Consider the following 26,715-nt stretch of genomic DNA (forward strand, 5'->3'; position numbering starts at 1 on the left):
TGAATAATAACGTATTGAATAGTAACGTATTGAATAGTAACGTATTGAATAGTAACGCATAATAACGTATTGAATAGTAACGTATTGAATAGTAACGTATTGAATAGTAACGTATTGAATAATAACGTATTGAATAGTAACGTATTGAATAGTAACGTATAATAACGTATTGAATAATAACGTATAGAATAATAACGTATTGAATAATAACGTATAGAATAATAACGTATAATAACGTATTGAATAGTAACGTATTGAATAGCTAACGTATTGAATAGTAACGTATTGAATAGTAACGTATTGAATAATAACGTATTGAATAATAACGTATTGAATAATAACGTATAGTAACGTATTGAATAGTAACGTATTGAATAGTAACGTATTGAATAGTAACGTAGTGAATAATAACGTATTGAATAGTAACGTATTGAATAATAACGTATAATAACGTATTGAATAATAACGTATTGAATAATAACGTATTGAATAGTAACGTATTGAATAATAACGTATAATAACGTATTGAATAAAAACGTATAAAAACGTATTGAATAATAACGTATAATAACGTATTGAATAATAACGTATAATAACGTATTGAATAATAACGTATTGAATAATAACGTATAATAACGTATTGAATAGTAACGTATTGACTAGTAACGTATTGAATAGTAACGTATTGAATAGTAACGTATTGAATAGTAACTTATTGAATAATAACGTATTGAATAGTAACGTATTGAATAGTAACTTATTGAATAATAACGTATTGAATAATAACGTATTGAATAATAATGTATTGAATAATAACGTATTGAATAATAACGTATTGAATAGTAACGTATTGAATAATAACGTATTGAATAGTAACGTATTGAATAATAACGTATTGAATAGTAACGTATTGAATAGTAACGTATTGAATAATAACGTATTGAATAATAACGCATTGAATAGTAACATATTGAATAGTAACGTATTGAATAATAACGTATTGAATAGTAACGTATTGAATAGTAACGTATTGAATAATAACGTATTGAATAGTAACGTATTGAATAGTAACATATTGAATAGTAACGTATTGAATAATAACGTATTGAATAGTAACGTATTGAATAATAACGTATTGAATAGTAACGTATTGAATAGTAACATATTGAATAGTAACGTATTGAATAATAACGTATAATAACGTATTGAATAGTAACGTATTGAATAATAACGTATAATAACGTATTGAATAGTAACGTATTGAATAGTAACGTATTGAATAGTAACGTATTGAATAGTAACGTATAGTAACGTATAATAACGTATTGAATAATAACGTATTGAATAGTAACGTATTGAATAATAACGTATTGAATAATAACGTATTGAATAGTAACGTATTGAATAATAATGTACTGAATAGTAACGTATTGAATAATAACGTATTGAATAGTAACGTATTGAATAGTAACGTATTGAATAGTAACGTATTGAATAATAACGTATTGAATAGTAACGTATTGAATAGTAACGTATTGAATAGTAACGTATTGAATAATAACGTATTGAATAGTAACGTATTGAATAGTAACGTATTGAATAATAACGTATTGAATAGTAACGTATTGAATAATAACGTATTGAATAATAACGTATTGAATAACAACGTATTGAATAGTAACGTATAATAACGTATTGAATAGTAACGTATTGAATAATAACGTATTGAATAATAACGTATTGAATAGTAACGTATAATAACGTATTGAATAGTAACGTATTGAATAGTAACGTATTGAATAATAACGTATTGAATAATAACGTATTGAATAATAACGTATTGAATAGTAACGTATTGAATAGTAACGTATTGAATAGTAACGCATAATAACGTATTGAATAGTAACGTATTGAATAGTAACGTATTGAATAGTAACGTATTGAATAATAACGTATTGAATAGTAACGTATTGAATAGTAACGTATAATAACGTATTGAATAATAACGTATAGAATAATAACGTATTGAATAATAACGTATAGAATAATAACGTATAATAACGTATTGAATAGTAACGTATTGAATAGTAACGTATTGAATAGTAACGTATTGAATAGTAACGTATTGAATAATAACGTATTGAATAATAACGTATTGAATAATAACGTATAGTAACGTATTGAATAGTAACGTATTGAATAGTAACGTATTGAATAGTAACGTAGTGAATAATAACGTATTGAATAGTAACGTATTGAATAATAACGTATAATAACGTATTGAATAATAACGTATTGAATAATAACGTATTGAATAGTAACGTATTGAATAATAACGTATAATAACGTATTGAATAAAAACGATAAAAACGTATTGAATAATAACGTATAATAACGTATTGAATAATAACGTATAATAACGTATTGAATAATAACGTATTGAATAATAACGTATAATAACGTATTGAATAGTAACGTATTGACTAGTAACGTATTGAATAGTAACGTATTGAATAGTAACGTATTGAATAGTAACTTATTGAATAATAACGTATTGAATAGTAACGTATTGAATAGTAACTTATTGAATAATAACGTATTGAATAATAACGTATTGAATAATAATGTATTGAATAATAACGTATTGAATAATAACGTATTGAATAGTAACGTATTGAATAACAACGTATTGAATAGTAACGTATAATAACGTATTGAATAGTAACGTATTGAATAATAACGTATTGAATAATAACGTATTGAATAGTAACGTATAATAACGTATTGAATAGTAACGTATTGAATAGTAACGTATTGAATAATAACGTATTGAATAATAACGTATTGAATAATAACGTATTGAATAGTAACGTATTGAATAGTAACGTATTGAATAGTAACGCATAATAACGTATTGAATAGTAACGTATTGAATAGTAACGTATTGAATAATAACGTATTGAATAGTAACGTATTGAATAGTAACGTATAATAACGTATTGAATAATAACGTATAGAATAATAACGTATTGAATAATAACGTATAGAATAATAACGTATAATAACGTATTGAATAGTAACGTATTGAATAGCAACGATGAATAGTAACGTATTGAATAGTAACGTATTGAATAATAACGTATTGAATAATAACGTATTGAATAATAACGTATAGTAACGTATTGAATAGTAACGTATTGAATAGTAACGTATTGAATAGTAACGTAGTGAATAATAACGTATTGAATAGTAACGTATTGAATAATAACGTATAATAACGTATTGAATAATAACGTATTGAATAATAACGTATTGAATAGTAACGTATTGAATAATAACGTATAATAACGTATTGAATAAAAACGATATAAAAACGTATTGAATAATAACATATAATAACGTATTGAATAATAACGTATAATAACGTATTGAATAATAACGTATTGAATAATAACGTATAATAACGTATTGAATAGTAACGTATTGACTAGTAACGTATTGAATAGTAACGTATTGAATAGTAACGTATTGAATAGTAACTTATTGAATAATAACGTATTGAATAGTAACGTATTGAATAGTAACGTATTGAATAATAACGTATTGAATAATAACGTATTGAATAATAATGTATTGAATAATAACGTATTGAATAATAACGTATTGAATAGTAACGTATTGAATAATAACGTATTGAATAGTAACGTATTGAATAATAACGTATTGAATAGTAACGTATTGAATAGTAACGTATTGAATAATAACGTATTGAATAATAACGTATTGAATAGTAACATATTGAATAGTAACGTATTGAATAATAACGTATTGAATAGTAACGTATTGAATAGTAACGTATTGAATAATAACGTATTGAATAGTAACGCATTGAATAGTAACATATTGAATAGTAACGTATTGAATAATAACGTAATAATAACGTATTGAATAGTAACGTATTGAATAGTAACGTATTGAATAGTAACATATTGAATAGTAACGTATTGAATAATAACGTATAATAACGTATTGAATAGTAACGTATTGAATAATAACGAATAATAACGTATTGAATAGTAACGTATTGAATAGTAACATATTGAATAGTAACGTATTGCACACGTTGATTGCAGGTATTCACTTAAAAAGTAGCTACAACAACAACAAAAAACATCGAAGAAATAGAAATAGTTTCAAGGAATCGTCCCATGGCTATTTCCAAATACTTCTCCCCTGTCTCTCTCCCCTATCTCCCCCTCCCCTTCTCCCTGTCTCTCTCCCCCTATCTCCCCCTCCCCTTCTCCCTGTCTCTCTCCCCCTATCTCCCCCTCCCCTTCTCCCTGTCTCTCTCCACTATCTCCCCCTCCCCTTCTCCCTGTCTCTCTCCCCCTATCTCCCCCTCCCCTTCTCCCTGTCTCTCTCCCCCTATCTCCCCCTCCCCTTCTCCCTGTCTCTCTCCCCTATCTCCCCCTCCCCTTCTCCCTGTCTCTCTCCCCTATCTCCCCCTCCCCTTCTCCCTGTCTCTCTCCACTATCTCCCCCTCCCCTTCTCCCTGTCTCTCTCCCCTATCTCCCCCTCCCCTTCTCCCTGTCTCTCCCCTATCTCCCCCTCCCCTGTCTCTCTCCCCCTATCTCCCCCTCCCCTTCTCCCTGTCTCTCTCCCCTATCTCCCCCTCCCCTTCTCCCTGTCTCTCTCCCCCTATCTCCCCCTCCCCTGTCTCTCTCCCCTATCTCCCCCTCCCCTTCTCCCTGTCTCTCTCCCCCTATCTCCCCCTCCCCTTCTCCCTGTCTCTCTCCCCTATCTCCCCCTCCCCTTCTCCCTGTCTCTCTCCCCTATCTCCCCCTCCCCTTCTCCCTGTCTCTCTCCCCTATCTCCCCCTCCCCTTCTCCCTGTCTCTCTCCACTATCTCCCCCTCTCCTTCTCCCTGTCTCTCTCCCCCTCCCCTTCTCCCTGTCTCTATCCACTATCCCCCTCCCCTTCTCACTGTCTCTCTCCCCCTCTCCTTCTCTGTCTCTCTCCCCCCCCTTCTCCCTGTCTCTCTCCCCTCTCCTTCTCCCTGTCTCTCTCCCCCTCTCCTTCTCCCTGTCTCTCTCCCCCCTCTCCCCCTCCCCTTCTCCTCGTCTCTCTCCGCCTCTCCTTCTCCCTGTCTCTCTCCCCCTCTCCTTCTCCCTGTCTCTCTCCCCCTCTCCTTCTCCCTGTCTCTCTCCCCCTCTCCTTCTCCCTGTCTCTCTCCCCCTCTCCTTCTCCCTGTCTCTCTCCCCCTCTCCTTCTCCCTGTCTCTCTCCCCCTCTCCTTCTCCCTGTCTCTCTCCCCTTCTCCTTCTCCCTGTCTCTCTCCCCCTCTCCTTCTCCCTGTCTCTCTCCCCTGTCTCTCTCCACTATCTCCTCCTCCCCTTCTCCCTGTCTCTATCCACTATCTCCCCCTCCCCTTCTCCCTGTCTCTCTCCCCCTCTCCTTCTCCCTGTCTCTCTCCCCCTCTCCTTCTCCCTGTCTCTCTCCCCCTCCCCTTCTCCCTGTCTCTCTCCCCCTATCTCCCCCTCTCCTTCTCCCTGTCTCTCTCCCCTTCTCCTTCTCCCTGTCTCTCTCCCCTTCTCCTTCTCCCTGTCTCTCTCCCCCTATCTCCCCCTCCCCTTCTCCCTGTCTCTCTCCGCCTCTCCTTCTCCCTGTCTCTCTCCGCCTCTCCTTCTCCCTGTCTCTCTCCCCCTCTCCTTCTCCCTGTCTCTCTCCCCCTCTCCTTCTCCCTGTCTCTCTCCCCCTCTCCTTCTCCCTGTCTCTCTCCCCCTCTCCTTCTCCTGTCTCTCTCCCCCTCTCCTTCTCCCTGTCTCTCTCCCCCCTCCTTCTCCCTGTCTCTCTCCCCCTCTCCTTCTCCCTGTCTCTCTCCCCCTCTCCTTCTCCCTGTCTCTCTCCCCCTCTCCTTCTCCCTGTCTCTCTCCCCCTCTCCTTCTCCCTGTCTCTCTCCCCCTATCTCCCCCTGTCTCTCTCCACTATCTCCCCCTGTCTCTCTCCACTATCTCCTCCTCCCCTTCTCCCTGTCTCTCTCTCCCTATCTCCCCTCCCCTTCTCCCTGTCTCTATCCACTATCTCCTCCTCCCCTTCTCCCTGTCTCTCTCTCCCTATCTCCCCCTCCCCTTCTCCCTGTCTCTCACCACTATCTCCTCCTCCCCTTCTCCCCGTCTCTATCCACTATCTCCCCCTCCCCTTCTCCCTGTCTCTCTCCCCCTCCCCTTCTCCCTGTCTCTCTCCTCTATCGCCCCCACCTCAGGCGAGAGCTACGTGTGTGGCTCCATCGAGGTCTTCAAGAAGCTCGACTACACCAAGAACGTCAACCCCAACTGGTCTGTGAATGTCAAAGCTTCGTCCGCGGCGGCCGCCCGCGGGCCTCTATCCCTGGGCAGCTCCAAGGCCGGACCTCCAGACACCCGGGACCAGGGGGTGAAGGATTTCATCCGGCCCAGGCTGGTGACGGTGGTACGGAGCGGGGTGAAGCCCAGGAAGGCTGTACGGATTCTGCTCAATAAGAAGACGGCCCATTCATACGAACAGGTCCTCACCGACATCACGGAGGCCGTCAAACTGGACTCTGGAGTGGTGAAGAGGATCTATACACTGGATGGAAAACAGGTGAGCGATGGGGAGAAAGAGAGAATGGTAGAGGGGAGAAAGAGAGAATGGGAGAGGGGAGAAAGAGAGAATGAGAGAATGGGGGAGAAAGAGAGAATGGGAGAGGGGAGAAAGAGAGAATGGGAGAATGGGGGAGAAAGAGAGAATGGGAGAAGGGGAGAAAGAGAGAATGGGAGAAAGGGAGAAAGAGAGAATGGGAGAAAGGGAATGGGAGAGGGAGAAAGAGAGAATGTGAGAGGGGAGAAAGAGAGAATGGGAGAGGGAGAAAGAGAGAATGTGAGAGGGAGAAAGAAGAATGTGAGGGAGAGGAGAAAGAGAGAATGTAGGAGAGAGGAGAATGGGAGAGGGGAGAAAGAGAGAATGTGAGAATGGGAGAGAGGAGAATGGGGAGAAAGAGAGAATGGGAGAAAGCGAGGATTCATAAACATTCATAAATGTCTGTCAGCTGATTTCTACCCATCTGTCCTGCTGTCTGTCCTCAATGTTGTTTAGGGCTGGGAATCACCAGGGACGACATGTTTTACATTTCTCACCATTTTTTCCTCCATCACTGATGTTGTGTCATTTTTAGAAAGACAAAGATAGAGAGGGATATATATATATATATATAGATATATATGCAGAGAGAAGTATAGCGGTAGAGAGAGAGAGGTATAGAAAACGGGATATATATATATATATATTATTCCCGTTTGCATAAAGTCCAGGGAAGTTCCTTGATGGCCGTCTTGGTATCCGCTTGTGGGGGATATACACAGCTGTGACGATAACCGAGGAGAGTTCCCTTGGGAGATAATACGGCCGGCATTTGATTGTGAGGAATTCCAGGTCAGGTGAACAGAAGGACTTGAGTTCTTGTATGTTGTTACACCATGAGTCGTTAATCATGAAACATACACCACCGTCCTTCTTCTTACCGGAGAGATGTTTGTTCCTGTCGGCGAGATGCACTGAAAATCCCGTTGGCTGTACGGGAGAGAGAGACAGAGAGAGGTAGAGAGAGAGAGACATGTAAACATACAGCGGGGAGAACAAGTATTTGATACACTGCCGATTTTGCAGGTTTTCCTACTTACAAAGCATGTAGAGGTCTGTCATTTTTATCATAGGTACACTTCAACTGTGAGAGACGGAATCTAAAACAAAAATCCAGAAAATCACATTGTATGATTTTTAAGTAATTAATTTGCATTTTATTGCATGACATAAGTATTTGATCTATCAGAAAAGCAGAACTTAATATTTGGTACAGAAACCTTTGTATGCAATTACAGAGATCATACATTTCCTGTAGTTCTTGACCAGGTTTGCACACACTGCAGCAGGGATTTTGGCCCACTCCTCCATACAGACCATCTCCAGATCTCCAGATTGTCGCTGGGCAATACGGACTTTCAGCTCCCTCCAAAGACTTTCTATTGGGTTCAGGTCTGGAGACTGGCTAGGCCACTCCAGGACCTTGAGATGCGGGGGGATATATGTTAGAGGTGTAGAGGAAAAGGTATAGAGGTAGAGAGGTGTAGAGGTAGGGAGGTGTAGAGGTAGAGAGGTGTAGAGGTAGAGAGGTGTAGAGGTAGAGGTGTAGAGGTATAGAGGAAAAGGTATAGAGGTAGAGAGGTATAGAGATAGAGGTAGAGAGGTATAGAGGTGTAGAGGTAGAGGTATAGAGGTAGAGGAAAAGGTATAGAGGTATAGAGGTAGAGAGGTAGAGGAAAAGGTATAGAGGTGTAGAGGTGTAGAGGAAAAGGTGTAGAGGTGTAGAGGTAGAGGTAGAGGAAAAGGTATAGAGGTGTAGAGGTGTAGAGGTGTAGAGGTGTAGAGGTGTAGAGGTGTAGAGGTATAGAGGTAGAGGAAAAGGTATAGAGGAAAAGGTATAGAGGTATAGAGGTATAGAGGTATAGAGGTATAGAGGTATAGAGGTGTAGAGGTGTAGAGGTAGAGAGGTGTAGAGGTAGAGAGGTGTAGAGGTGTAGAGGTGTAGAGGTAGAGAGGTGTAGAGGTAGAGAGGTGTAGAGGTAGAGAGGTGTAGAGGTAGAGAGGTGTAGAGGTAGAGAGGTGTAGAGGTAGAGAGGTGTAGAGGTAGAGAGGTGTAGAGGTAGAGAGGTGTAGAGGTAGAGAGGTGTAGAGGTAGAGAGGTGTAGAGGTAGAGAGGTATAGAGGTAGAGGTATAGAGGTATAGAGCCCAGACAGTAGCTCTATCTGCCTGCAGAGCTTCACTGAAGAGACCAAAATAACTTACTGTATATATGTGTGTGTGTTTGTGATGGGGTCGTGTGTGTGTGTGTGATGGGGTCGTGTGTGTGTGTGTGTTTGTGATGGGGTCGTGTGAAGGCTACCCCAAACATTTGACCCAAGTTAAACAATTTAAAGGCAATGCTACCAAATACTAATTGAGTGTATGTAAACTTCTGACCCACTGGGAATGTGATGTTAGACATAAAAGCTGAAATAAATCATTCTCTCTACTATTATTCTGACATTACAAATAAAGTTTTGATCCTAACTGACCTAAAACAGGTAATTTTTACTAGGATTAAATGTCAGGAATTGTGAAAAACGGAGTATTTGTGTCACGTTCCTCTTCGTCAGAAGATATGTTGAAATCGCTGTTGGACAAAGTGGACCAATATGCAGCGGAATGCGTGCTCATCATAATTTATTATAATGTGAACACCACGAACTAAAACAAGAACACAATGACCGACAGGAACAGTATAGCAGTGCTAAAACAACTACCCACAAACAACAAGACCAAACACACCCTAATATATAGGACTCCCAATCAAAGACCCGACAGAAACAGTATAGCAGGCTACACACGTATAGCAGTGCTAAAACAACTACAAACAAACAACAAGACCAAACACACCCTAATATATAGGACTCCCAATCAAAGGCAACTAGAAAACACCTGCCTTCAATTGAGAGTCCATACCCCAATTAACTAACATAGAAACAGAACAGATAGAAAACCCATAGAAACACAAACATAGAAAAGAAACCCAAAACCCCGGAATACATAAACGAACTACCTTCTGCCACGTCCTGACCAAACTACAATAACAAATAATCCTCTATACTGGTCAGGACGTGACAGTACCCCCCCCCCCCCAAAGGTGCAGACCCCGGATGCACCTTACACAAAACCCAGTAATCCCCCAAAACAAACAGAAATTCCCCCTAAACTAAAGGGAGGGAAGGGAGGGTGGCTGCCGTCAACGACGGCACCTGTGCTACACCACCCTCCCCAACCCACCTATATTGGAGGCGGCTCAGGTGCGGGACGTGGACTCCGCTCCACCCTCGGCGTCGCCCACTTAGGTGGCGCCCCTGGCCGCGTCGGAGGACTGGTGGGCGACTCTGACTGCGCCCGGCTGGCGGGCAATCCTGGCTGCGCCCGGCTGGCGGGCGGCTCTGGCTGCTCCAGAGTGGCGGGCGGCTCTGGTGGCTCCAGACTGGCGGGCGGCTCTGGCGGCTCCAGACTGGCGAGGCTGGGCTGACGCACTAGAAGCCTGATGCGTGGGGCTGGTACTGGACGTGCCAGCCTGGAGACACACACCTCAAGGCTAGTGCGTGTAGCGGGAAACACTGGACCGTAGAGGCGCACTGGTGGTCTCGAGCGCAGGACTGGCATCACCCCTACTGGCTGGATGCCCACTTTCCCCCTGGCACATGCGGGCGCTGGTACTGCGCGTACCGGCCTGAATATACCCGGCCTCGCCACAGCACCCATCACCCCAAAGCACGGGACCTGTCCAGTAGGTCTCTGCCCAAAAAGGGTACGGGGAGCTGGCCTGGGGCTCCATCCTCGCGCCGCCAAACTACCCTTGTGCCCCCCCAAAATTTTTTTATTGGGGCTGCCTCTCGGGCTCCCTTACCAGCCGTATTCCCCGGTCCTCACCAGATTTTCTCCGCTGCTTGGTCCTTTTAAGGTGGGTAGTTCTGTCACGGCTGTCGGGAGAGAGTAGACCAAGGCGCAGTGGAGTTAATGTTCATCATGATTTTAATTTAATAAAGAACACTACACAAAACAAAACGAGAAAACTGACAGCCAAACAGTCCTGTCAGGTGCAAAACACTCAACAGAAACAATTACCCACAAAACCCAAAGGAAAAACATGCTCCTTATGTGTGACTCCCAATCAGCAACAACGAACTTCAGCTGTGCCTGATTGGGAGCCACACACGGCCCAAAACAAAGAAATACAAAAACCCTAGAAAACGAACATAGAAGGCCCACCCAATGTAACACCCTGGCCTAACCAAAATAAAGAACAAAAAACCCCTCTCTATGGCCAGGGCGTTACAATTTGGCAAAGGTGTATGTAAACTTCCGACTTCAACTGTATGTTTACATTGCCAAAGCAAATGAAGTAGATAATAAACAAAAGTGAAATAACCAATATATTTTTTTTTCAAAGATTAAAGACATTTCAAATGTCATATTATGTGCAAATAGTTAAAGTACAAAAGGGAAAATAAATAAACATAAATATGGGTTGTATTTACAATGGTGTTTGTTCTTCACTGGTTGACCTTTTCTTGTGGCAACAGGCCAGCCATCCATCCAGCCAGCCAGCCAGCTAGCCATCCATCCATCCAGCTAGCCAGCCAGCCAGCCAGCCAGTTAGCCAGCTATCCAGCCAGCCAGCTAGCCATCCAGCCAGCCATCCAGCCATCCAGCTAGCCATCTAGCCAGCCATCCAGCTAGCCATCCAGCTAGCCATCCAGCCAGCCATCCAGCCAACCATCCAGCTAGCCATCCAGCTAGCCATCCAGCCAGCCATCCAGCCAGCCAGCCATCCAACCATCCAGCTAGCCATCCAGCCAGCCAGCTAGCCATCCAGCCAGCCAGCCAGCCAGCCAGTCATTCAGGTATCCAGATCCCCTTGTTATCCCAACTAACACTCCGTGGTGCGTACTGTAAAATCCTCAGGATCAGTTTTTCCTTGAGAAATCTCCTGCTGTGGATTAGATTAGGATCAGCCTGCTGTGGATCAGACTGTGCTTTAATACAATGAAATGGCACCCTATTCCCTACATAGTACACTACTTTAGACCAGAGCCCTATGGCACCCTATTCCCTATATAGTGCACTACTTTAGACCAGAGCCCTATGGCACCCTATTCCCTATATATAGTACACTACTTTAGACCAGAGCCCTATGGCACCCTATTCCCTGTATATAGTGCACTACTTTAGACCAGAGCCCTATGGAACCCTATTCCCTATATATAGTACACCACTTTAGACCAGAGCCCTATGGCACCCTATTCCCTATATATAGTATACTACTTTAGACCAGAGCCCTATGGCACTGTAGGGAATAGGGTGGCATTACAGATGCAGCCTGTAAGATTAGAGTATAGATGTTGTTCACCCTCAGTCACAGGAGGTAAGACTATTATGGGTTATATATAGACCAGCTCCTAATGATTGGGCCCGTAGACACGGTAACAGGCTTCCAGATGGGCTGGGAAACCCGCTTAGTCAGTGCAGTAAAACAAAAAGAGAGAGAGATTGAGAATGGGGGACAGGGAGAGATGGAGGGGGACAGGGAGAGATGGAGGGGGACAGGGAGAGATGGAGGGGGACAGGGAGAGATGGAGGGGGACAGGGAGAGATGGAGGGGGACAGGGAGAGATGGAGGAGAGCGGGAGAGATGGAGGGGGACAGGGAGAGATGGAGGAGAGCGGGAGAGATGGAGGGGGTCAGGGAGAGATGGAGGGGGTAAGGGAGAGATGGAGGGGGACAGGGAGAGATGGAGGTGGTCAGGGAGAGATGGAGGGGGACAGGGAGAGATGGAGGGGGACAGGGAGAGATGGGAGAGATGGAGGGGTCAGGGGAGATGGAGGGGGACAGGGAGAGATGGAGGGGGGGTCAGGGAGCGATGGAGGAGGGGTCAGGGAGAGATGGAGGGGGGGTCAGGGAGAGATGGAGGGGGGGTCAGGGAGAGATGGAGGAGAGCGGGAGAGATGGAGGAGAGCGGGAGAGATGGAGGAGAGCGGGAGAGATGGAGGGGGACAGGGAGAGATGGAGGGGGACAGGGAGAGATGGAGGGGGGTCAGGGAGAGATGGAGGAGATCGGGAGAGATGGAGGGGGTCAGGGAGAGATGGAGGGGGACAGGGAGAGATGGAGGGGGGTCAGGGAGAGATGGAGGAGATCGGGAGAGATGGAGGGGGTCAGGAAGAGATGGAGGGGGTCAGGGAGAGATGGAGGGGGACAGGGAGAGATGGAGGAGATCGGGAGAGATGGAGGGGGTCAGGGAGAGATGGAGGGGGTCAGGGATAGATGGAGGGGGACAGGGAGAGATGGAGGGGTCAGGGAGAGAAGGAGGGGGTCAGGGAGAGATGGAGGGTGTCAGGGAGAGATGGAGGGGGACAGGGAGAGATGGAGGGGGACAGGGAGAGATGGAGGAGATCGGGAGAGATGGAGGGGGTCAGGGAGAGATGGAGGGGTCAGGGAGAGAAGGAGGAGAGCAGGAGAGATGGAGGAGAGCGGGAGAAATGGAGGGGTCAGGGAGAGATGGAGGGGGACAGGGATAGATGGAGGGGGACAGGGAGAGATGGAGGGGGTCAGGGAGAGAAGGAGGGGGTCAGGGAGAGAAGGAGGAGGTCAGGGAGAGATGGAGGGGGGGTCAGGGAGAGATGGAGGGGGGTCAGGGAGAGATGGAGGGGGGGTCAGGGAGAGATGGAGGGGGGGTCAGGGAGAGATGGAGGAGAGCGGGAGAGATGGAGGGGGTCTGGGAGAGATGGAGGGGGTCAGGGAGAGATGGAGGGGGGTCAGGGAGAGATGGAGGGGGGGTCAGGGAGAGATGGAGGGGGGTCAGGGAGAGATGGAGGAGAGCGGGAGAGATGGAGGGGGTCTGGGAGAGATGGAGGAGGTCAGGGAGAGATGGAGGGGGTCAGGGAGAGATGGAGGGGGTCAGGGAGAGATGGAGGGGGTCAGGGAGAGATGGAGGAGAGCGGGAGAGATGGAGGAGAGCGGGAGAAATGGAGGGGTCAGGGAGAGATGGAGGGGGACAGGGAGAGATGGAGGGGGACAGGGAGAGATGGAGGGGGTCAGGGAGAGATGGAGGAGGGGTCAGGGATAGATGGAGGGGGTCAGGGAGAGATGGAGGGGGGGTCAGGGAGAGATGGAGGGGGGTCAGGGAGAGATGGAGGGGGGGTCAGGGAGAGATGGAGGGGGGGTCAGGGAGAGATGGAGGGGGGTCAGGGAGAGATGGAGGGGGGTCAGGGAGAGATGGAGGAGAGCGGGAGAGATGGAGGGGGTCTGGGAGAGATGGAGGGGGTCAGGGAGAGATGGAGGAGAGCGGGAGAGATGGAGGGGTCAGGGAGAGATGGAGGGGGTCAGGGAGAGATGGAGGGGGTCAGGGAGAGATGGAGGGGGTCAGGGAGAGATGGAGGGGGTCAGGGAGAGATGGAGGAGAGCGGGAGAGATGGAGGGGGTCAGGGAGAGATGGAGGGGGTCAGGGAGAGATGGAGGGTGTCAGGGAGAGATGGAGGGGGACAGGGAGAGATGGAGGGGGACAGGGAGAGATGGAGGAGATCGGGAGAGATGGAGGGGGTCAGGGAGAGATGGAGGGGGTCAGGGAGAGATGGAGGGGGACAGGGAGAGATGGAGGGGGTCAGTGGGAGATGGAGGGGTCAGGGAGAGATGGAAGGGGTCAGGGAGAGATGGAGGGGAACAGGGAGAGATGGAGGAGAGCGGGAGAGATAGAGGGGACAGGGAGAGATGGAGGGGGTCAGGGAGAGATGGAGGGGGTCAGGGAGAGATGGGGGGTCAGGGAGAAATGGAGGGGGTCAGGGGGGAGATGGAGGGGGTCAGGGGGAGATGGAGGGGGTCAGGGAGAAATGGAGGGGGTCAGGGAGAGATGGGGGGTCAGGGAGAAATGGAGGGGGTCAGGGGAGATGGAGGGGGTCAGGGAGAGATGGAGGGGGTCAGGGAGAGAGATGGAGGGGTCAGGGAGAGATGGATGGGGTCAGGGAGAGATGGGGGGGTCAGGGAGAAATGGAGGGGTCAGGGGGAGATGGAGGGGGTCAGGGAGAGATGGAGGGGGTCAGGGAGAGATGGAGGGGTCAGGGAGAGAGATGGAAGAGAGAGGGAAAGTTAGTGATTAATTTCCAGTGGATATTGGCAGAATTTGTTTCATAACTGAATCTAGACTGACCCAGTCGCAGACCCCCCATGAAGCATGCCGTGGCCATAGCCTTGGTAGTGAATAGATCAAAGCAGAGCTGCAGTGGTAAAACAATAGGTGGGTAAACGCTGATGGCCATTCGCTGTGAATAACGTAACGAGGCCAGTATGTGTGACCGTGGTTGGCAATAGGTACAGCGCCTTCAGAAAGTATTCACACCCGTTTTGACTTTTTCCAAATTTTGTTGTGTTACAGGATGATTTTGTGTCAGCGATCTATACACACTGTAGTACCCCATAATATCAAAGTGGAATTATGTATTTTCGAAATGTTTACGAATTAATACAAAATGAAAAAGCTGAATTGTCTTGAGTCAATAAGTATTCAACCCCTTTGTTATGCCATCGCTACATAAATTCAGTAGTTAAAATGTGCTTAACAAGTCATAGAGTTAGGGCCCCTACAGTAGAGTGTACTAGTAGAGTTAGGGCCCCTACAGTAGAGTGTACTAGTAGAGTTAGGGCCCCTACAGTAGAGTGTACTAGTAGAGTTAGGGCCCCTACAGTAGAGTGTACTAGTAGAGTTAGGGCCCCTACAGTAGAGTGTACTAGTAGAGTTAGGGCCCCTACAGTAGAGTGTACTAGTAGAGTTAGGGCCCCTACAGTAGAGTGTACTAGTAGAGTTAGGGCCCCACTCACACAATTTGATTCTCTCTGGCATGCAATGAAAACTCCAATTAGACTACTCCGCCCCTCCATCTCTCCCTGACCCCCTTCATCTCTCCCTGACCCCCTCCATAATATGTTTTATGTTTCACGGATTCACTCTGTGTGCAATAATAGTGTTTAACGTGATTTTGTAATGACTACCTCATCTCTGTACCTCCACACATACAATTATCTGTAAGGTCCCTCAGTCGAGTAGTGAATTTCAAACACAGATTCAACCACAAAGACCAGGGAGGTTTTTCCCAATACCTATCAAAGAAGAGCACCTATTGGCAGATGGGTAAATATAAAAGAAACAGACATTGAATATCCCTTTGAGCATGGTGAAGTTATTAAATACACTTTGGATTGTGTATCAATACACCCAGTCACTACAAAGATACAGGCCTCCTTCCTAACTCAGTTGCCGGAGAGGAAGGAAACCGCTCAGGGATTTCACTATGAGGCTAATGGTGACTTTAAAACAGTTACAGTGTTTAATGGCTGGGAGAGGAGAAAACTGAGGATGGATCAACAACATTGTAGTTACTCCATAAATACTAACCTAAATGACAGAGTGATAAGAATGACGCTTGTACAGAATTCACATATTCCAAAACATGCATCTTGTATGCAACAAGACACTAAAGTAACACTGCAAACACATATGGCAAAGAAATTAACTTAAGGGCAGCAGGTAGCCTAGCACTTAATATCATTGGGACAGTAACCAGAAGGTTGCTGGTTCAAATCCCAGAGCTGACTAGCTTAAAAATCTTGAGTAAAGCGCTTAACCCTAATTGCTCTTGGATAAGACTGTCTGCTAAATGAATAAAATGTACTTTCTGAAGGAACTGTCACTTTATAAAACTCGATGAGCTACGGCCCTGGTATATGTTGCCGTGGTAGGGAATAGGTTAAAGGTGGCAGTGTGTTAATTTGGGGTAATCCCATGATGAATTCGCAATCCCCCTTGAAATTAGGCTAATCCAGACTCAATTGGTCAGTGAGAACTAAGAGAGGGACAAGTGTGCATGATAACCTAACCCTGGGTTTTTAGTTCATCGCCTGTCAAAGACACTCTGGAAGTTGAATATGGACTATAGCACTATGATTCTGTTCCAAATGGAACCCTATTCCCTATATAGTGCACTACTTTAGACCAGAGCCCTATGGAACCCTATTCCCTATATATAGTGCACTACTTTTGACCAGAGCCCTATGGAACCCTATTCCCTTCATAGTGCACTACTTTAGACCAGAGCCCTGCTCAAAAGTAGTGCACTTTATAGGGAATAGGCGTGCATTTGGGACAAAAGCTAGGTCAACATGAAATCTATTGCCTATTCAGTGTAAAGGAAGGGGTTACTTGTGAAATATACATATTACATCACAGTCTACATATGACATCACACTCTACATATGACATCACAGTCTACATATTACATAATCTCAATCCCTCATTCTCATTTTCTGTTTGTAGACTCACGGGAGATTCACAGATCTCCCTCAGTACAGTACAATTAAGTTCTCTCCACAGTGAGTGTGACTCCACAGTGAGTGTGACTCCACAGTGAGTGTGACTCCACAGATAGTGTCTCCACAGATAGTGTCTCCACAGATAGTGTCTCCACAGTGAGTGTCTCCACAGTGAGTGTCTCCACAGTGAGTGTCTCCACAGATAGTGTCTCCACAGATAGTCTGTCTCCACAGATAGTGTCTCCACAGATAGTGTCTCCACAGTGAGTGTCTCCACAGTGAGTGTCTCCACAGATAGTGTCTCCACAGATAGTGTCTCCACAGTGAGTGTGTCTCCACAGATAGTGTCTCCACAGATAGTGTCTCCACAGATAGTGTCTCCACAGTGAGTGTGTCTCCACAGGTTAGTGTGTCTCCACAGATAGTGTCTCCACAGGTAGTGTGTCTCCACAGGTAGTGTGTCTCCACAGATAGTGTCTCCACAGTGAGTGTCTCCACAGTGAGTGTGTCTCCACAGGTAGTGTGTCTCCACAGATAGTGTCTCCACAGTGAGTGTCTCCACAGTGAGTGTCTCCACAGTGAGTGTGTCTCCACAGTGAGTGTGTCTCCACAGATAGTGTCTCCACAGATAGTGTCTCCACAGATAGTGTCTCCACAGGTAGTGTGTCTCCACAGGTAGTGTGTCTCCACAGATAGTGTCTCCACAGTGAGTGTGTCTCCACAGGTATATCTCTCAGGCAGGTCTTCACCTTCACTAGTTGAACTTTTCCTCGTCTCCTTATTTATCTCCTTTTGCTTCTTTCTGCTCTAAAGCTCAACTCCACATATCATAGTACACTTAGCTAGCTAAGACTCCTGTTAGGTCTTCTATCCACCCTAGCTAAGACTCCTGTTAGGTCTTCTATCCACCCTAGCTAAGACTCCTGTTAGGTCTTCTATCCACCCTAGCTAAGACTCCTGTTAGGTCTTCTATCCACCCTAGCTAAGACTCCTGTTAGGTCTTCTATCCACCCTAGCTAAGACTCCTGTTAGGTCTTCTATCCACCCTAGCTAAGACTCCTGTTAGGTCTTCTATCCACCCTAGCTAAGACTCCTGTTAGGTCTTCTATCCACCCTAGCTAAGACTCCTGTTAGGTCTTCTATCCACCCTAGCTAAGACTCCTGTTAGGTCTTCTATCCACCCTAGCTAAGACTCCTGTTAGGACTTCTATCCACCCTAGCTAAGACTCCTGTTAGGTCTTCTATCCACCCTAGCTAAGACTCCTGTTAGGTCTTCTATCCACCCTAGCTAAGACTCCTGTTAGGTCGTCTATCCACCCTAGCTAAGACTCCTGTTAGGTCTTCTATCCACCCTAGCTAAGACTCCTGTTAGGACTTCTATCCACCCTAGCTAAGACTCCTGTTAGGTCTTCTATCCACCTAGCTAAGACTCCTGTTAGGTCTTCTATCCACCCTAGCTAAGACTCCTGTTAGGACTTCTATCCACCCTAGCTAAGACTCCTGTTAGGTCTTCTATCCACCCTAGCTAAGACTCCTGTTAGGTCTTCTATCCACCCTAGCTAAGACTCCTGTTAGGTCTTCTATCCACCCTAGCTAAGACTCTGTTAGGTCTTCTATCCACCCTAGCTAAGACTCCTGTTAGGTCTTCTATCCACCCTAGCCAAGACTCCTGTTAGGTCTTCTATCCACCCTAGCTAAGACTCCTGTTAGGTCTTCTATCCACCCTAGCTAAGACTCCTGTTAGGACTTCCTATCCACCCTAGCTAAGACTCCTGTTAGGACTTCCTATCCACCCTAGCTAAGACTCCTGTTAGGTCGTCTATCCACCCTAGCTAAGACTCCTGTTAGGTCTTCTATCCACCCTAGCTAAGACTCCTGTTAGGACTTCTATCCACCCTAGCTAAGACTCCTGTTAGGACTTCTATCCACCCTAGCTAAGACTCCTGTTAGGTCTTCTATCCACCCTAGCTAAGACTCCTGTTAGGTCTTCTATCCACCCTAGCTAAGACTCCTGTTAGGTCTTCTATCCACCCTAGCTAAGACTCCTGTTAGGTCTTCTATCCACCCTAGCTAAGACTCCTGTTAGGACTTCTATCCACCCTAGCTAAGACTCCTGTTAGGTCTTCTATCCACCCTAGCTAAGACTCCTGTTAGGTCTTCTATCCACCCTAGTTGAGACTCCATTTCTGTTTATCCGTTTATCTCTATCTCTCTCTCTCTCTCCTTTCCAGTATCTTGCTCTTCTTAAACAACAACTTCCACAACAGCAGTAGTGTTTAACTAATCAAGAACACTATACCCATTCTTTATCCAATCACAGGCTGTTAATTAGACGTAATGACCTTTCCCAGCAGACCTAGTGTTGATCACTGTTATTAAACCATCAGCACAGGGACTCACAACACTCACAACATGTCTGTCTGTATGTCTGTCTGTCTGTCTGTCTGTCTGTCTGTCTGTCTGTCTGTCTGTCTGTCTGTCTGTCTGTCTGTCTGTCTGTCTGTCTGTCTGTCTGTCTGTCTGTCTGTCTGTCTGTTTCTATATCTCCCTCTCTCAGGCAGTCTCCCTCTCTCAGGCAGGATTTAGATACTGTTGAGTGTAAAGATGTGCAGAATAATGAATCTATGCATGACTAGGACTGAGGTTGTCATGAATATGAACTCAGGTAGTGTGAGTGTTTTGTACACTGAGTTGCACACTATTTTACCCAGAGTCAATCAATCAATCAAATGTATTTATAAAGCCCTTCTTACATCAGCTTATATCTCAAAGTGCTGTACAGAAACCCAGCCTAAAACTCCAAACAGCAAGCAATGCAGGTGTAGAAGCACGGTGGCTAGGAAAAACTCCCTAGAAAGGCCAGAACCTAGGACGAAACCTAGTAACCACCTAGCTACTAGAACCCAGTCAGTACCCACCTAGCTACTAGAACCCAGTCAGTACCCACCTAGCTACTAGAACCCAGTCAGTACCCACCTAGCTACTAGAACCCAGTCAGTACCCACCTAGCTACTAGAACCCAGTCAGTACCCACCTAGCTATCAGAACCCAGTCAGTACCCACCTAGCTACCAGAACCCAGTCAGCTACCAGAACCCAGTCAGTAACCACCTAGCTACTAGAACCCAGTCAGTACCCACCTAGCTACCAGAACCCAGTCAGCTACCAGAACCCAGTCAGTACCCACCTAGCTACCAGAACCCAGTCAGTACCCACCTAGCTACTATAACCCAGTCAGTACCCACCTAGCTATCAGAACCCAGTCAGTAACCACCTAGCTACTAGAACCCAGTCAGTACCCACCTAGCTACCAGAACCCAGTCAGTACCCACCTAGCTACCAGAACCCAGTCAGTACCCACCTAGCTACCAGAACCCAGTCAGTAACCACCTAGCTACCAGAACCCAGTCAGTACCCACCTAGCTACCAGAACCCAGTCAGTAACCACCTAGCTACCATAACCCAGTCAGTAACCACCTAGCTACCAGAACCCAGTCAGTAACCACCTAGCTACTAGAACCCAGTCAGTAACCACCTAGCTACCAGAACCCAGTCAGTACCCACCTAGCTACCAGAACCCAGTCAGCTACCAGAACCCAGTCAGTAACCACCTAGCTACTAGAACCCAGTCAGTACCCACCTAGCTACCAGAACCCAGTCAGCTACCAGAACCCAGTCAGTACCCACCTAGCTACTAGAACCCAGTCAGCTACCAGAACCCAGTCAGTACCCACCTAGCTACCAGAACCCAGTCAGTAACCACCTAGCTACCAGAACCCAGTCAGTACCCACCTAGCTACCAGAACCCAGTCAGTAACCACCTAGCTACCAGAACCCAGTCAGTAACCACCTAGCTACCAGAACCCAGTCAGTACACCTAGCTACAGAACCCAGTCAGCTACCAGAACCCAGTCAGTAACCACCTAGCTACTAGAACCCAGTCAGTACCCACCTAGCTACCAGAACCCAGTCAGCTACCAGAACCCAGTCAGTACCCACCTAGCTACTAGAAACCCAGTCAGCTACCAGAACCCAGTCAGTACCCACCTAGCTACCAGAACCCAGTCAGTACCCACCTAGCTACCAGAACCCAGTCAGTAACCACCTAGCTACCAGAACCCAGTCAGTAACCACCTAGCTACCAGAACCCAGTCAGCTATCAGAACCCAGTCAGTAACCACCTAGCTACCAGAACCCAGTCAGCTATCAGAACCCAGTCAGTACCCACCTAGCTACCAGAACCCAGTCAGTAACCACCTAGCTACCAGAGCCCAGTCAGTAACCACCTAGCTACCAGAACCCAGTCAGTAACCACCTAGCTACTAGAATCCAGTCAGTACCCACCTAGCTACCAGAACCCAGTCAGTAACCACCTAGCTACTAGAACCCAGTCAGTAACCACCTAGCTACCAGAACCCAGTCAGTAACCACCTAGCTACCAGAACCCAGTCAGTACCCACCTAGCTACCAGAACCCAGTCAGTAACCACCTAGCTACCATAACCCAGTCAGTAACTACCTAGCTTCCAGAACCCAGTCAGTAACCACCTAGCTACCAGAACCCAGTCAGTAACCACCTAGCTACCAGAACCCAGTCAGCTACCAGAACCCAGTCAGTAACCACCCAGCTACAGAACCCAGTCAGTAAAACCCCACCTAGCTACCAGAACCCAGTCAGTAACCACCTAGCTACCAGAACCCAGTCAGTACCCACCTAGCTACCAGAGCCCAGTCAGTAACCACCTAGCTACCAGAACCCAGTCAGTAACCACCTAGCTACCAGAGTCCAGTCAGTACCCACCTAGCTACCAGAACCCAGTCAGTAACCACCTAGCTACCAGAACCCAGTCAGTAACCACCTAGCTAGCAGAACCCAGTCAGTAACCACCTAGCTACCAGAACCCAGTCAGTACCCACCTAGCTACCAGAACCCAGTCAGTAACCGCCTAGCTACCAGAACCCAGTCAGTACCCACCTAGTTACCAGAACCCAGTCAGTAACCACCTAGCTACCATAACCCAGTCAGTAACTACCTAGCTTCCAGAACCCAGTCAGTAACCACCTAGCTACCAGAACCCAGTCAGTAACCACCTAGCTACCAGAACCCAGTCAGCTACCAGAACCCAGTCAGTACCCACCCAGCTACCAGAACCCAGTCAGTAACCACCTAGCTACCAGAACCCAGTCAGTAACCACCTAGCTACCAGAACCCAGTCAGTAACCACCTAGCTACCAGAACCCAGTCAGTACCCACCTAGCTACCAGAACCCAGTCAGTAACCACCTAGCTACCAGAACCCAGTCAGTACCCACCTAGTTACCAGAACCCAGTCAGTAACCACCTAGCTACCATAACCCAGTCAGTAACTACCTAGCTTCCAGAACCCAGTCAGTAACCACCTAGCTACCAGAACCCAGTCAGTAACCACCTAGCTACCAGAACCCAGTCAGCTACCAGAACCCAGTCAGTACCCACCCAGCTACCAGAACCCAGTCAGTAACCACCTAGCTACCAGAACCCAGTCAGTAACCACCTAGCTACCAGAACCCAGTCAGTACCCACCTAGCTACCAGAACCCAGTCAGTAACCACCTAGCTACCAGAACCCAGTCAGTAACCACCTAGCTACCAGAGCCCAGTCAGTAACCACCTAGCTACCAGAACCCAGTCAGTACCCACCTAGCTACCAGAACCCAGTCAGTACCCACCTAGCTAGCATAACCCAGTCAGTAACCACCTAGCTACTAGAACCCAGTCAGTACCCACCTAGCTACCAGAACCCAGTCAGTAACCACCTAGCTACCAGAACCCAGTCAGTAACCACCTAGCTACCAGAGCCCAGTCAGTAACCACCTAGCTACCAGAACCCAGTCAGTACCCACCTAGCTACCAGAACCCAGTCAGTACCCACCTAGCTACCAGAACCCAGTCAGCTACCAGAACCCAGTCAGTAACCACCTAGCTACCAGAACCCAGTCAGTACCCACCTTGGTCTAGGACAGGGATTTATTTTAGATGAGTAAATGAGTCTAGCTGCCAGCTATCTAAAGCTGTCGTAAGCGTTGTTGAATTACTGACCAAGGTGGGGCCCATCAGTTATCATATTAAAAACTGGAAACATTTGCCTCCACCCTATGGCAAAATGTGTAGAATTGCAAGAAATCAGAAATAAAACAGCAACATTTTCATGGAAATATGTGCCGGAATTGCTGGAAATGAACTTTAAAAAATATATATGTCTTCGCTGTCACTCGGGGGTGTGGGGTGTATGGCCCATGAGCCACTGTGGCCTCTCATGATGAGTTCTGTTCTATTTTGTGGCCCCCAGCCCCATCCAAGAACAGTATACTGTGCTATCGGTGGTGTAGACAGGAAGTACATCTTAGGCCAGAGTTTCTCTTCTAGATAGAGCGGGACTCGAGCATCTCTCTCAGCGATAGAGGAACTGTGATTGCTTGGTTACACTGTGCTCTAATGACGGTCTGTCTCTCTGTCTGTTAAACCACTGATGCAGTTCAGATTCTAGATGGTAGAATCAGAGAGAGAATGAATCTGGCATCCTGGAAAGACAGTTCAGACTCTATGTAGTGGAAACTGGGAGAGAATGAATCTGGCATCCTGAAAAGACAGTTCAGATTCTAGATGGTGGAATCAGAGAGAGAATGAATCTGGCATCCTGAAAAGACAGTTCAGATTCTAGATGGTAGAATCAGAGAGAGAATGAATCTGGCATCCTGGAAAGACAGTTCAGACTCTATGTAGTGGAAACTGGGAGAGAATGAATCTGGCATCCTGAAAAGACAGTTCAGATTCTAGATGGTGGAATCAGAGAGAATGAATCTGGCATCCTGAAAAGACAGTTCAGATTCTAGATGGTGGAATCAGAGAGAGAATGAATCTGGCATCCTGGAAAGACAGTTCAGATTCTAGATGGTGGAATCAGAGAGAGAATGAATCTGGCATCCTGGAAAGACAGTTCAGATTCTCTCCAGTAGATGGTGGAATCAGAGAGAGAATGAATCTGGCATCCTGGAAAGACAGTTCAGATTCTAGATGGTGGAATCAGAGAGAGAATGAATCTGGCATCCTGGAAAGACAGTTCAGAATCTGGCATTCTCTACAGGGGCTGTTATTCACCCTGTTGTCCCCTGTTGTCTCTACAGGGTCTGATATTTTACCCTGTTGTCCCCTGTTGTCTCTGCAGGGGCTGTTATTCACCCTGTTGTCCCCTGTTGTCTCTACAGGGTCTGTTATTCACCCTGTTGTCCCCTGTTGTCTCTACAGGGTCTGTTATTCACCCTGTTGTCCCCTGTTGTCTCTACAGGGGCTGTTATTCACCCTGTTGTCCCCTGTTGTCTCTACAGGGGCTGTTATTCACCCTGTTGTCCCCTGTTGTCTCTACAGGGGCTGTTATTCACCCTGTTGTCCCCTGTTGTCTCTACAGGGTCTGTTATTCACCCTGTTGTCCCCTGTTGTCTCTACAGGGTCTGTTATTCACCCTGTTGTCCCCTGTTGTCTCTGAAGGGGCTGTTATTTACCCTGTTGCCCCCTGTCAGCGTGTGTAAAAGAGGCAAAGTCAGGTGCAGGTAGAGTAGCGTGATGTAAACAGGCGCACTTTATTAAAGTTCCAAAAACGAGAGCACAACATAAATCAAATGCGCTCAAAAAACCACAGCGTAAAAAGACACCACAGCAACATGAAACAATTACACACAAAGCATGATGGGAAAGAGAGGGTTAAATACAAGTAGATTCACTGGGGAAATGAAAACCAGGTGTGTATGGAAACAAGACAAGACAAATGGATATATGAAAAATGGAGTGGCGATGGCTAGAAAGCCGGTGACGTCGATCGCGGCCCGAACAAGGAGAGGAGCCGACCTCGGCGGAGTCGTAACACCCCCTGTTGTCTCTGAGGAGTGTGATGAGCACAGCAACTGTAGTGGATGGAGAAGACCTATTCTCTCTCTCTCTCTCTCTCTGGGATTTCTCTCTATCTCTCTCCCCCATCTCTCTCTCTGGGATTTCTCTCTCTCTCTCTCTCCCCCATCTCTCTCTCTGGGATTTCTCTCTCTCTCTCTCTCCCCCATCTCTCTCTCTGGGATTTCTCTCTGGGATTTCTCTCTATCTCTCTCCCCATCTCTCTCTCTGGGATTTCTCTCTATCTCTCTCCCCCATCTCTCTCTCTCTCTCTCTCTCTCTCTCTCTCTCTCTCTCTCTCTCTCCCATCTCTCTCTCCCTCCCCCATCTCTCTCTCTCTCTTCCCCCCCACCTGTCTCTGTCTCTCTCCCATCTTCCTTGGATTTGTTTTTGAATTCTTTGTGGATCTGTGTAATCTGAGGGAAATGTGTGTCTCTAATATGGTCATACATTTGGCAGGAGGTTAGGAAGTGCAGCTCAGTTTCCACCTCATTTTGTGGGCAGTGTTGCACATAGCCTGTCTTCTCTTGAGAGCCAGGTCTGCCTACGGCGGCCTTTCTCAATAGCAAGGCTATGCTCACTGAGTCTGTATATAGTCAAAGCTTTCCTTAAGTTCGGGTCAGTCACAGTGGTCAGGTATTCTGCCACTGTGTTCTCTCTGTTTAGGACCAAATACCATTCTAGTTTGCTCTGTTTTTTTGTTAATTCTTTCCAATGTATCAAGTAATTATCTTTTTGTTTTCTCATTATTTAGTTGGGTCTAATTGTATTGCTGTCCTGGGGCTCTCTCTCTCTCTCTCTCTCTCTCTCTCTCTCTCTCTCTCTCTCTCTCTCTCTCTCTCTCTCTCTCTCTCTCTCTCTCTCTCTCTCTCTCTCTCTCTCTCTCTCTCCCTCTCTCTCCCTCTCTCTTCTCCCCCTTCCTCTTACTTTTGGGTTGTTTCTGTGTTCCTTTGTTAAAAAATCTAATCAAATCCTGTTTGCTTCAGTGTTTCTGATGCTTTCAGAGCTGCTTCTAGGGGGATTGTCTGTTACAGTACGACTAACTACAGTTCCACTAACTACAGTATTACAGTACTACTAACTACAGTGTTACAGTACTACTAACTACAGTATTACAGTACTACTAACTACAGTTCCACTAACTACAGTACTACTAACTACAGTATTAAAGTACTACTAACTACAGTATTACAGTACTGCTAACTACAGTATTACAGTACTACTAACTACAGTATTACAGTACTACTAACTACAGTATTACAGTACTACTAACTACAGGTCCACTAACTACAGTATTACAGTACTGCTAACTACAGTATTACAGTACTACTAACTACAGTACTGCTAACTACAGTATTACAGTACTACTAACTACAGTATTAAAGTACTACTAACTACAGTATTACAGTACTACTAACTACAGTATTACAGTACTGCTAACTACAGTACTACTAACTACAGTATTACAGTACTACTACACTACAGTACTACTAACTACAGTATTACAGTACTACTAACTACAGTATTACAGTACTGCTAACTACAGTATTACAGTACTACTAACTACAGTAAGTGCTACTAACTACAGTATTACAGTACTACTAACTACAGTACACTGCTAACTACAGTATTACAGTACTACTAACTCAGTCAGTACTGTAATACTAACTACAGTATTACAGTACTACTAACTACAGTACTACTAACTACAGTATTACAGTACTACTAACTACAGTACCACTAACTACAGTATTACAGTACTGCTAACTACAGTATTACAGTACTGCTAACTACAGTATTACAGTACTACTAACTGCAGTACTACTAACTACAGTATTACAGTACTACTA

General features: G+C 45.7%; 1 protein-coding gene across 2 annotated transcripts in view; it reads left to right on the forward strand.

The window, feature by feature from the left end:
• Positions 1–26,715, forward strand: part of LOC106604030 (serine/threonine-protein kinase DCLK1) — a 180,610-nt gene that overhangs the window by 19,073 nt on the left and 134,822 nt on the right. For both annotated transcript variants that reach the window (XM_045717442.1, XM_045717443.1), the window contains exon 2: positions 6,262–6,620. In XM_045717442.1, the coding sequence (XP_045573398.1) occupies positions 6,262–6,620 (359 nt within the window). The remainder of the gene's footprint in view (positions 1–6,261; positions 6,621–26,715) is intronic.

The sequence above is a fragment of the Salmo salar genome, chromosome ssa04 (genome assembly GCF_905237065.1).
Source record: "Salmo salar chromosome ssa04, Ssal_v3.1, whole genome shotgun sequence".
Lineage (NCBI taxonomy): Eukaryota > Metazoa > Chordata > Actinopteri > Salmoniformes > Salmonidae > Salmo > Salmo salar.